This window comes from Sander vitreus, chromosome 19, assembly GCF_031162955.1.
Source record: "Sander vitreus isolate 19-12246 chromosome 19, sanVit1, whole genome shotgun sequence".
Lineage (NCBI taxonomy): Eukaryota > Metazoa > Chordata > Actinopteri > Perciformes > Percidae > Sander > Sander vitreus.
In genome coordinates this window covers 12,249,934-12,263,075 of record NC_135873.1, presented here as the reverse complement: position 1 = coordinate 12,263,075, position 13,142 = coordinate 12,249,934, and the positions used below count along the sequence as shown (strand labels likewise).

Below are 13,142 nucleotides of genomic sequence, written 5' to 3'. Positions count from 1 at the left end.
GTATGTGCATGTACTGTATGTGTGTGTGTGTGTGTGTGTGTGTGTGTGTGTGTGTGTGTGTGTGTGTGTGTGTGTGTGTGTGTGTGTGTGTGTGCATGTCAGATTGAAGCCGCACACTAGGGTGTTTTTCTCTTGTTTCCAGCATCACTATGACACAGCTTGTAACACACACACACACACACACACACACACACACACACACACACACACACACACACACACACACACACAGACACAGACACACACGAACACACACACACACGAAGAGTGCCATTATGACAAAGTGGATAAAAGGCTGAAAGATCAACTGAAAGAGCGACAGTGGCCGACCGTCTTTGGTGAAGCTACATCGCTCTGTCTTGTTCGCTGTCTCTCTCTCTCTCCTCCCCCTTTCTCACACACGTCTGCCTACCAGCAAACCATACACACATGCACTTCACTGCTACTGGCACATCTCTCATCGTTATGACAACTTAATAGGTAAGACAACTTTTCTATTTTCGTTTTTTAGAATGAGAAAGTTTAAAGTTATTCTAGTACACTACTAAAACACACCTGTCCCCTGAGTCTTCTTTAACATGACTAAACAATTCCTTTTATCTAAGTTTATAACTCAAGGTGCATTTTTAGGAATTTCATGGGTTAAATGATTAGATTTGAACGACACTTTGGATACAAGTGTCTGCCAAATGAATACATGGAAAAGATAAAGATATAAATCCAGTTAAAATACAAAGCAAAGTCACAAATATCAAATAATTCTAATGAAAGTGCCATTTTTTTTTTTTTAAATGTGCTCCGATTGAAAGTCCATCTACAGATGCATGGGCCTATGGTTTTGCTCGAGCAGTAACAAAGTCGTGCTTTTTTCTGAGCCTTCTGAGTCTCGACATTACTTGTAGCATTGCAATGTTGTTACACCAAACATGCTCTTACACAGAGAGGCTTAACCACAGGCATGCATTTCTTCATTGTGAACACTTTGTAAAGATATCATGAAATGATAAACCTGACCCAGGTACAGTTAAACATATTCAGGTGATCTGTCACCAAAAGGCCCACACGTAATTTGAAGTCTGTGATGAAACCAAAGTAGCCATTCATTTGCCAAGCTTTGATAAGAGTGTTTTATTTATACTTATACATCGATATACTATATGATGTTAGCAGTTCATTTGTTACACCTTACTAAAACTAATATAACATCCCTGTACTAACTCCTACCCAGTGGTGGAATGTAACTAAGTACATTTACTGAAGTACTGTACTTAAGTACAAATTTGAAGTAATTCTACTTTGCTTGAGTCTTTTCTTTTCATGCCACTTCATACTTCTACGCCGCTACATTTCAGAGAGAAATATTGTACTTTTTACTCCACTACATTAATCTGACAGCTTTAGTTACTAGTTACTTTACACATTAAGATTTTTTGCACACAAAACAGTAGTTTATAAAATATGATGCTTTACTATAAATGAAACTACCCAACATTATATAGGCCTACAAGTCCAGCTGAAGTGATTAGATGGTTAAACACTTGACAGAACTGTTCTGATCGTTTCCAGTTTCTAAAATGTGAGGATTGTTCTGAATGGAGTACTTTTACTTTTAATACCTTAAGTACATTTCCCTGATGATACTTACATACTTTTTACTTAAGTAACCTTTTCAAGGCAGGACTTTTACTTTTACTTTGTAAGGATCTAAGGATCTGAATACTTCTTCCACCACTGCTGTTATAATGGTCAGTTTTTGTTGAAAAAAAGACATGTTTATTCAACTTCTTAGTCATTTTGGAGGCTGTACTTTGTGTCGAAGAGGTGTTTCTAATATGTAGTCTATCCAAACGGATTTAAATGAGGCAGACGAAACCTTAGAAGAAGAGTTTGTATTCTTGTTGCTATTTTTGACCTCCTTCGAGTTTGTGACCTCCTTCGACATCTGCAGACAGAACGGGGGCAACAACTGCTTTCTTGTTTTGACACTATGAAGTCAAACTTAAAAAAACAACATCTGTATTGAACATTTGCGCTGTTCAACATGAAAATCAAAGCTGAATGCAGAAGCAGAATGAAGTCATGTTGCTTTCTTGTTGCAATGGTATTCATCTTTAAATGGCTTTAGTAACAGCGCCCATGGGCTTCCACACACTTTATCTGGAAAAGGGGGTGAAATGAGGAAAAGGAAAAAAACATTGCAGTACATTTCAGTTCTATCCAGAGACGTCTAACTCTCAAACTTGGATCCAAAGACATATGCCACTGTTAAGTTATTGGGGCCTCTGATTTACAACGTCTGTAGTATGCAAAACACCTCAATGGACTTAAACACAAACTAAATGAATGCATAACAATTCACGCCCCTCAAGTACTGCCCCAAGCAGTACATGCAGCAATGATAGACTTCAGTCTTTGTGGACAGATCTGCTTTGATCATCTTGACGCTGCAATCGTTCCCCATCCTTCTTTGCAAAAGTGCTCAAGCTCTGTTAAGCAGCATTAGGGCTGTTTAAGGCAACAACAACAATTTAAAGTTCTGCCACATATTCTGGATTGGACTGAGGTCTGAATTGTGACTTGCCCACTGCATCTTTTTCTGTGTAGCTTTGGCTTTATGTTTCACAAGCTTTCCTGGGCTTGCTGCAGAGAAGCATCCCCACAGCGTGATGCTGCTACACCACACATCAGGGATGGGGATGGTGTGTTTCTGCTGATGTGCAGTGTTTGGCATTTTAGTATGATGGCCAGAAAGCTATATTTTTGTCCCATCAGGCCATACAAGCTGCTGGTGAAGCATCCGTATCTCCCGTCTCAACCATGGAAGCATGTAGCTCCCTCACAGTTGCTGTTGACTTCCTAGAGGCCTCCCTGACTCCTCAGCGTCTCATGTAGACACACCTACAGTCACGGCTTTGGAAATGTTCTTATATTCCTACCCTGATTGGGTACCGTCATTGCAGATGAGCCTACAATGTTCCTTTATCTTTATGGTGCGGTTTTGGCGAGGACATTGAGCGGGTGTAATGTAAAATCGCTTGTCACACACTTATAACAAACATTTGATCGCCATTCAAATGAGTATGCAACTTCTAATCAATCGGCTGCACAAGTGATAAATTAGGTGTGTTAAAGTAAGAGGGGAGTAAATATTTGTGAAATCTACTATTTACTGCTTTAATATTTGCATTTAATTTAGATCAATTTGTGTTACATCCAGTGTAATTTAAAGCGGTGACAAATAATATATGAAAAATTCTATAGGCACTCTATGTTAACTTAATATTTCTTTCCTATTTTGACTTGGTCATATTTGCTATATTACTAAATTGTAATGGTATTGTAGTCACAGTTGAGTGTAAAACTGAAACAGTAGGAAAACTGGAGTGTAGAATGCTACAGTAACGCAGAGACAGGACAGGGGTCAGCGATATCACTAATCTAAACTAGCAGGCAGACTATGGGCAGGTGTGAATACAAGGTGCTTTTCCTCCTCACCATTGATCTTATTTAATATGAATGCACTGATTATTGCCTGATCACTGCTCACATACCAGTTGGGCGGCTAGTAGTCATATATTTCTGCTATAAAGAAACAAAACAAATCCTTCAAATAATTAAGAAATTCTTTGTCGCAGTGCATTGGGAGGAATGAACTCTTTTACATTAAGCATAAGTTCCCAAATAGTTTGATAATTTCTTAAAGAAAGGCATGACGGCCTGCAAAATCCCATAGGAAAATGACTTTTTTAAATGTTTAATTTCGTTTATACTAAAGTAGTATGAAATAATGTCAAGGGTTAAGGGTTATCTGCAGGTTTTGTGTTGCTGTTATTTAACATGAAATAAACTCCAATGATCATGATGTGGAAGTCGGTTATGGTGGACATATCAGTAATGATCGCAAATATAAGGACGTGTGCAACTCCTTTTTGTCGCTTTGAGAAAAATGACAATTTTAAATACACTCGTCCGTGAACTGTGATTTGGGTTACTGTTTAAAAAAATGTAATTTAATAAAAAAAATTGCCTTGATATATCACAACCAAAATAACAAACTACTGTTTTATTTTTAATCTGGAGAACGGATCGACTGTAATTCATTTTATCCTAAAAATGCAATATTTATTGGCACTATCTGGTATTACTGGTGGTTTAGCCATTCACCAGAATATAGTATGTTTAGAAGTGCATCAGCGGCTAATTCAACATTTATAGTAATATCGTATAAAGGAAATATGTTTTTTTCCAAGCCCAAAAATACATAATACTGTATTTTATTATGCTACATACTGCACATCAAAATCATTTATCAATTATGAATGCTGTGATAGCTTAAAGGAAAGGAAGAAACCTTCTAATGGGGATATCACATTCATTCTGTTTGTATATTCACAAAATGTGCTGATTCACCGTCAGTTGACCTCTAACCTTCATTTGAAGTGATTCATGTATTCTAAATTCCGTCCTTTGCAATTATGAATTAGAACTACAAATGTTGGTATTTTCTATGGAGGCAAAGTATGTAAGTATCAAAGTATCATATTATCAGTATCAGACTGTACCAGCAGTGTGTGTGTGTGTGTGTGTGTGTGTGTGTGTGTGTGTGTGTGTGTGTGTGTGTGTGTGTGTGTGTGTGTGTGTGTGTGTGTGTGTGTGTGTGTGTGTGTGTGCGCGCAATCAGAAAATGATTATGGACGTTAAAGCAAATAGATGAACATGATCATAAAGTTGCCATTGATTTGTGCTATTATGCACATCTTTAAAATGATGCTGTACAAAGTTGGAATTCTATATTTTAGCTTATGAATAATATTGCGCAGGAATTGTTTTGTCACTCTCAAACCAAAGCTTGATCATTTTCTTAGCTCTTGAAAAGTGGACTTATGGGTCATTGGAGACTACAGTAAACCGTTTAAGACAGTTCTGATCGATCAGTAGGTTTTAGATTGCGGTTGTTGCTTTTGTACTGGGCTTCCATAGGAATACATACCCAACGTTTGGCACATTTTACTATGTGTATTAATAAATGAAAGTAATGTGAAGGTGACGACATTAGAATGGCCCTTGATGTCCACCGTGGAACCACATAAAACTGTGCTGTAGTATTTGATCATTTTATGGACATTTTACAAATGCTTTTAGGGCTCCTGCTGTGGTGAAGACTGTTAATTCTACATGAAAGCAGCCTGTAGCAGTCTTTAGAAGTGTGTAGCATTGCTGTTATGTATTTTCACAGTGGGGTCCCTGAAAAACTTCTGGTCTGTGATCTTGTTTCAGATGCAGAGGCTCTTGTCAAGATGCATGGGATTTTCAGGCCGGCATGTAAAAGCATCAAATGCATTAAATGGAAAATATGCTATATTTCCAACCTCATTATTTCTTAGTTAAAATACATCAATATAGCTGTTTTAGAAGTCCTGCACACGGTGTGTGTTTTCGCCTATGTTGGCTTCTGAAATCCTAAATTCCAAGCTCCAACCAAAAAGCATGACACAGAAATAAAATTTTCACTGCACCGAAGCCTTGCATAAATCTTAATCTTGTGAATGTCCCCTTAAGATAAAAAAAAAAAAGGTTTCTGTCTACTATTTAGTATTTATTTTATAGAATGTTACTGCGCTGTCTGACAGTGTTTTCAACATAATGTTGTCTTGAACACACTTTTAATGTTTTTTCAAAGTTGTTTTTTGAAGTATATCTCTTAGCTTCAAATGGTTGTTTGTTCACCTACTTCTTGGTAGCAGTTTCACCTCTGTGGGTTCAGTATTTCATACACGGTCATGCTTTTTAGGTAGCTTAATGCTACACTTTCTTGTGCTGGCCGGTACACATACACCTACAGCGTTCATATGGAACATCGGCACTTGTTATTAAGGTTGTCGAGGGGGGAATAAGCATCGTTACTGCTGATAGTCCACAAGGCTGACCTTCAGCAAAATAAACTTTTTTCGTGTTTTGTGACACACAATGATTCATGTTGTTAGGCTGTTTAATTTCTCCCTCATCCATTCAGTTACTCTCTTCTCGCCAGTCATCACTTCTTTTCTCAGTGACGGAAGGCAGGCGGAGAGACTGTTCGGAGCAACAACAACAAAAAAAAGAAAGCAGAGAAAAAAGTCCAGAATTGCTTCTCTTGTTCCCCCTCCTCTGCTCCTGCAGGTTTTTATGGTGAATTTGAGAGAAAACTAGAGAAGCGTTTCCCCCGTACAAACTCCCCCGTACTCCCCTTCCATCCTCTCACATTCTTTCATTCACACATTTTTCTCAAGGTTATGTGCACACACAAGCACAAATGTAGGCAAATGTGTACACACAGGAGACATAGACAAATTAGCAGAGCATGTCAGAATCACGGGTATGAAGAAGGTAGGATGTGTTTTATATACAGGGAACAAAAAGTCAAACAAACTGTAAGAAACCACTTTATTTTCAGTTTAGGCTTCTGAAGGCTAACCTTAACGCCTTAGGCCTATTGGGTGCAGCGCTTCGCAAAAATGCATTTGACGGGTTTTGTTTCTTCTCTCCTTTAATCTTTTTTGATGTATTTTCTTCTCTGCACTTAATTATTGAGGAGGATTTTTAAGTTGACACTTTGAATTCAGCAAAGTAATCTCAATGTTTAGTGAGCATGAACGACATAAAAGGAGTCTCGAAAATAACTCCCTTTTAGTGTGATCTGACTAATTTTGGTCAAACTCTGGAGCAGCAGAATCTCACTCCCCACTTTTAGACAACTGCGTGTTGTTTGGCTGGATGTGTAAGGATAGAAAATATGGAATCGATCGACTTCGTGGTTCTCAAGTCCTACCCGCAGCAATGTAAAGATGACTCAAATATCGACATCGATAAAAATCTTTTTTTATCGACGATATCGGGAAAATGCTTCACAGCAGCTGAAATCTTTGCCTTGACCATGGAACCTTCAACCTAAAATATTTGCAGGAAGTGTAATGTAGTGAGGTTAATTGTACGAGCCTAAATCAAGCTCAAATAAGGTGATATAATCTATCAATAAAGTATGCCAAATGATCACACATGCTAATGTTGAGGTTATTGTGTCAAACGGGTTGTGTAGGTACCACAACTCCACTATGTGCAGTGCGTGTCAATGCGGAGGTTTCTAGCGAAGAAGTCACACTGTACAAGTCACCTCAGCATTAACATGATCACCCACACACACACACACACACACACACACACACACACACACACACACACACACACACACACACACACACACTCACACATGCTCCTTTTCTCTTTGTTGCTTAAGTAAAGTGATTTCATGCTCTACTTGTAACTGTTATCCTTTTATTACCTAAAAAAATCAGTCACTAAATCGTTTAGGATTGTAACACGTTTTCATGCGTGAAATGTGTCAAGAAGAAAAAATGGAACGGGCCGAGTATTAAGTCAACAAGGGACACAATTTTCAGAATAGGTTATCATAGATCAGAGGAATTTCATGTTAAATAACAGTTTTGGAGATTTGAACTGTTATCAGAAAGATATACACCCCTGATTTCACACAGTTATTCATGCAGTTAACTACAACAGATACTGTCATTTCTAATACAATACTCACACAGTGTTCTAGATTTAGAATGATGAAGTACATTAACTCAAGTGGTGTACGTATAATTAAGAGGCAGTGACACTTCTTTTGAGTACTTCTGTTTTTCTAAGATTGTATACATTTACTTTGTGCATTTTAGAGTTGACTATATATGCTATAGTAAAATATAATGACACTTTTAACAACAATAATTGAAGTAATCTTGCAGGCATTCTTCCAGTTTATAAAATAGCTGTCAGCGGTCGTGTTTGAGGTTGCGTGTGCATGTGTGAGTAGGTGTTTTAAAGTTATAGCCTATGACATAACAAAGGTAGAAAACAGCTTGTTGGCAAGTTAAAGGTGCATACTATGTGTGTGTGTGTGTGTGTGTGTGTGTGTGTGTGTGTGTGTGTGGGTAAGTGGGCGGGTGAGTAGGTGGGAGTGCAGGGTGTTTAGAGGGTTCCCTGAACCTCATCGTTTGTCGCCGTCTTCCTTCCTGTTTCAATATCTCTCATTTCCTGTCAGCTGACTCAGCCGGAGAATCTTGATCTGGTAAACAGCTATGCTACCTTCTGCACACACACACACACACACACACACACACACACACACACACACAAACACACACACACACACACACACACACACACACACACATTCACAAAACACACTATGTGGCCTCACAAAGACGTATGCATGTACATTCACACAGAGGCGCACACATAACTGAGTACTGAAAGACACATTTTCACACATACAGACATCTTTATCACACTTTACGCAGCCAGATACATTTACAAAGGTCAACCAATATACAAGAAGTAAAGAGTGCACAGAGACTGAGAAAAGCAGAGGGATACAAAATAAGCAAGTAAAAGACAGAAGAAGAAAGGCAGGACAAGAGAGAGAGAGACAGAAAACAAAGTTGGGCGTGCGGTGAGAAAGAGAATAAGAGACAAAGAGAGAGAGATAAGGACGGCAAAGAGACGGAAAGAGAGACCGAGAGATGGAGGGGGGGGCAGAGAGATAAAGATAGCTGAAAGGAGGGAGATCCGTCAGCATTTGTTTCCTCAGGATGTGGTTACCACGACGACAGAAAGGCAGAGAGGGCAACATCACTCGCTGGTCCCTTCTGACACCTGCAAGAGTGTATATGTGTATATGTATATACATTGTGAAAGTGTGTGTGTATGTGTGTGTGTGTGTGTGTGTGTGTGTGTGTGTGTGTGTGTGTGTGTGTGTGTGTGTTTCAGTGAGTAATTGAATGAGTAAATGAGTGTTTGTGTGCGTGTAAAGACAGTGTATGTGATCTGTGTATCATTAGTGTGTCCATTTTTCTTTAAGTATGCGACAGACTGAGTGTGTGTGTGTGTGTGTGTGTGTGTGTGTGTGTGTGTGTGTGTGTGTGTGTGTGCGTGTGCTGTCAAAGGATACACAGCAGAGGAGAGAGAGAGAGAGAGAGAGAGAGAGAGAGAGAGAGAGAGAGATAAGAAGGACTATGTGAGAGGATGAAAATCTGAAGGGGGAAATAATGATACAAACACTCGAGACAGTGGAGAGCGAGTGAGCATAAACAAGTCAAAGAGAATGATGAAGACAATCAGAAGAACAACCAGGACCCGAAAACATGAACAACAGAGGAGGAACATATGTGAAAAGGAAATAAAGCGCCAAGGACTGGTAAAAACAACCCTCAAGACATATACATTGTATTTGTCTCTTCATCTCATCATCCTTCGTACTTTCTCTTTCTGACTCACTCACTGTCCTATTTAGAGCAGAATGTGGTTTCAAGAAAGAAAGAAAGAAAGAAAGAAAGAAAAGCAAACATAGACTTCAAGATTTGACGCAACGCAATGAACAAGTCTGTAGTTTAATTACTCTCTTAATAGGTTGCAAGGGTTTTGTTTGGCGTAGCATCGCATTTGCTAGCAAAATGACTTTCCCTTTAGCTTCTTGGCGAGTGTTCATGCGTTTTTCTTCAGACCACGTTGCAGACATTTCCACACACAATTGATAATCTGTCACCCGTTTTTTAATCTGTTTAATCTGAAGGCAAACAAAACTAAATAATCAGTCAAGGTAGATTAGTGTAAACATAAACTTTTCATAAAATGGGGCTCTGTACAAACTATTTTGACAGGGGATTTTGGAGAATTGACAAATCTTGCCAACTCTTGTTACTTGATCTGGCTATTCTGCCCAACACTTAATAACTACATCCTACACGATACTCAGTTAGAAGATAACTAACATGCCTAATCTACTGTTAAGTTGGTACTAGTTAAAGCGATACCGCTAATGTTGTGACATGATTTTATGTTTGTTCATTTATACCTACACTATGTTTCTGTCTGTCTCCTCTAGGCACTCTAGCTACACCCAGCGAGCCATAATGGACGACCCTTCATCCACCCAATCCTTCCCCAACCTCCACCACCATCGCCACCGCCAATCCTTTCACCTCACCATGCCCAGCCTTCAAAGCCCCGAAGTAGGATACCCGTCCTCTCAGCCTTCCCGGGACCCTCTGGAGCAGTATGGAAGTAGAGGGGAAGAATCCACAAACACCTTTCCGATTTCAAGCACCTCGTCAGGGGGAAGAAGGGGGAGCAGTGGAGGTGACAGGGGCTTCCTAAACACAAGTGGTAGCGGTTTGGACGGAGATGCTAACTTGGGAGGCCATCTTGATGGAGAAAGCAGGTTGGGCAGCCATTTTGCTGACACTTGGTATAGTGGTAGCAAAAAAGAGGATGTTTGGGAGGATGGGGAGAGTTGTGAAAGCGCTGCAGACGATTTTTATAGAAAAGGTGATTGCTACAGTAACGCAAATGATGTTTTCTACACAGTGAATTGTGGCAGTGAGGACGTAGTCAGGCGTAAACTCAGAGCAACCTATAATAATTATGCTCCTGTTAGCTGTGAAGCTAAAGGTGAAACAGTGTACAATAGGGAGGCTAACGTTAGCCACTATACTAAACAAACTACTTCCTACAGCAGAACTGCTGCGGGGAGCTTTAGTGACAGCAGTGTCGATTATTCAAGAGTGAGTGATAATTATTTGGGAAGGGAAGAAGATTATGGGTCCAGCTGTGGCTCAGGTGAGGATCAGCTCCAACCAGCAGAAGTTGAGGGACCCTGGCTCAGTGTCTCTCCCTCGAGTCAGACCGGAGAGGGCAGGTGGAGAGGATCAGCAGACACCCACGCTTTGGACTCAGGGTGCCTACCGCAGAGATCACCTATCGGCATCAGCACACAGAAACTGGACTCCTTCTCTGAGGCTTTCCTCTCCCAACGTAAGAGAAAATTCCCTGTGGTTCCCAGTGGAGATTCCTCCGCACAGCTCTGGGAATTCGGAGTAGGGAGAGGAGAAAGCCCTGGATTTGTAAATTCAAGGCACAGCTGTGCTTTTGATTCAGACTCCTACCTGCCTCCTTCCTCCTCCTCCTCACCCGCTTACCCCTCTCTTCCGTCCTTCCCTTCTCCTCCCACATCATCTCACATCATGTCTTCAGTTCTTAGTCCTCCTCCTACACCTCTACCTCCTCCTTCCCACTCACCCTCCAAAATGGACTCTCCCAATGCATTTGGGGGCCCCGGACTTTCGTTGTCCCAGGGTGGAGATTCACTTGGTACGCTCCAGTTTTTCACTTCGCACCTTCAGTCTCTCCCATCTATCCAGTCCTCTGGGATGATATGGAAGTTTCCACTGCTGTCACACAACTTTCCACAGTCGTCAGGCGACCCCAGCATCATTGAGGGCAACCTGAGACCTTCTCATGGTAGTGACTATGGCAACATCACAGGTAAGGCATTGTGTGTGCACTTTTGTAAACTTTATTCCACCCCCCTTACAAAAAAACCACAGGTTAATACCCACATGTACATTTATGGGACATGTGGGTTTTTGTAGGTGAGGTTGTGAAATTTCCCGTTTCCTATATGCAAATTACATTTTCACATATAAAACCATTTGTACTATTGTAGAAGAATTACTGTATGTGCCTTTGGGGTATGTGGGTTTTCACAAGAATTGATTAGTGTCTCCAAATAACAAACAGATTCTGTCAGTGTGCGGTGAAATGCTTTCCTGTCTACACAGATAACAGTGATGTTTCTGACTTTTTTTTGTCATCACGGCGCATTAACTTCCACTGCTCTTGTCTTCCCCATTCTTATTTTTCCAGCCTCCCATGTTCAGTCTCCAGAAGTGGCATTCCTCACTTCCGCATCCCACTCTTCATCCCTCCATCCATCCAGAGCCCTTTGTCCCTCCAATACTCCGTCCCTCCATCCCTCCTTTCATCTTCCCTCTCATCCATCTCACCTTTCCGGCCAACACTATGAGGCAGCAGAAAAGTTAGCTCCTTACATTGTGACCCAGAAAGCAAAGAATGAACAAGCTAATCCAAACCAATCACAGCTACAGGTACAGTATGGCACTTCTACTATTGTTCACCCCAGGAAACAATTAAAGCACATATATAGAAGTTTGCCATTTGAGGAAGTATGCTTGCGCTTTGTGCTTGCTGAGTTTGAGACAAGAAAAGTGATATACTATATATCCTGTGTGTTTATAAGACTGTGAGATTAATTTGAGGTAAAATTCTAGATTAACAGGTTGCTACATTTAAGTGAAGAAAACCTTCAGTTGATGCATATCCTCTACTAGTTGGCTAATGTCATTTTGTCCAATAACTACTTGGTATTTAGTGCTTATTAGCAAATATTAGCATACTTACATGCTAAACTAACATGATAAACATCGTAAACATTATACCTGCTAAACAGCAGCATGTTAGCATTGTCATTGTGAGCATGTTATCATGCTGATGTTAGCACCACTGTGCCTAATGGTGCATTTCCACTGCATGGTACGGCTTGACGCATCTCTACTAGACTCACTCTTTTTTGGTTTTCCTATAGCAAAAGTTCTGGACAGTACCTGGTACCTTTTTTGGTACCACCTCAGTCAAGGTTCCAAATAAGGCTGAGCCGATACTAAAAGGTGGAGTTAAAACACTGCAGACCACTAATTGGTCAGAGGAAATTGTCATTAGCATGACACTGGACATCCTGCACAAACACGGTATTTTTAAATGGCCAAGCTACCATCAATAATTCCCACACATTTTCTTTCATTCACCTAACAATGGTAACCCACAGAATTAGTTGTACGCTATGTTGTACTCTACGGGTGTGAAGGGTGTGAAGGGTGTGAAGGGATATAGACTAGTCCGTGACAAACAGCTCGCCTGGCTCTGTTAAAGGCGAATAACATGCCTTTCACAAACTCCAAATCTCTCTCATTTACACCTTTCACCTATTCAACATGTCTAAACATACAGACCGAGACAGTCTATGGTTTTAGAAACAGAAATGCAGTTGGAACTAATGTAATTTCTTGTAAACAACCATTTATATGTCTGCCCACTACTTCTGCAAAGCTTCTGTAAAAACACTTCCTTTAAAAAGGTTTAAATAGTCAACGGAATGGTCCTTTCTGACTAATAAAAGAAAAAGAGCTAAAAGAGTCGACAGACACACTAGCGGATCTGTGAGGCTGTACTAAAGTCGTTTTTCCACA

General features: G+C 40.2%; 1 protein-coding gene across 2 annotated transcripts in view; it reads left to right on the top strand.

The window, feature by feature from the left end:
- Positions 1 to 280: 280 nt before the first annotated feature.
- Positions 281 to 13,142, top strand: part of LOC144534277 (uncharacterized) — an 18,550-nt gene continuing 5,688 nt past the window's right edge. The window contains exons 1-3 of one of the 2 annotated variants that reach the window (XM_078276115.1): positions 281 to 480; positions 9,923 to 11,361; positions 11,743 to 11,984. In XM_078276115.1, the coding sequence (XP_078132241.1) occupies positions 9,951 to 11,361; positions 11,743 to 11,984 (1,653 nt within the window). In that variant the 5' untranslated portion in view covers positions 281 to 480; positions 9,923 to 9,950. Of the gene's footprint in view, positions 481 to 8,798; positions 9,236 to 9,922; positions 11,362 to 11,742; positions 11,985 to 13,142 lie in introns of those variants that run through there. The other variant, XM_078276114.1, reaches the window with a different exon arrangement.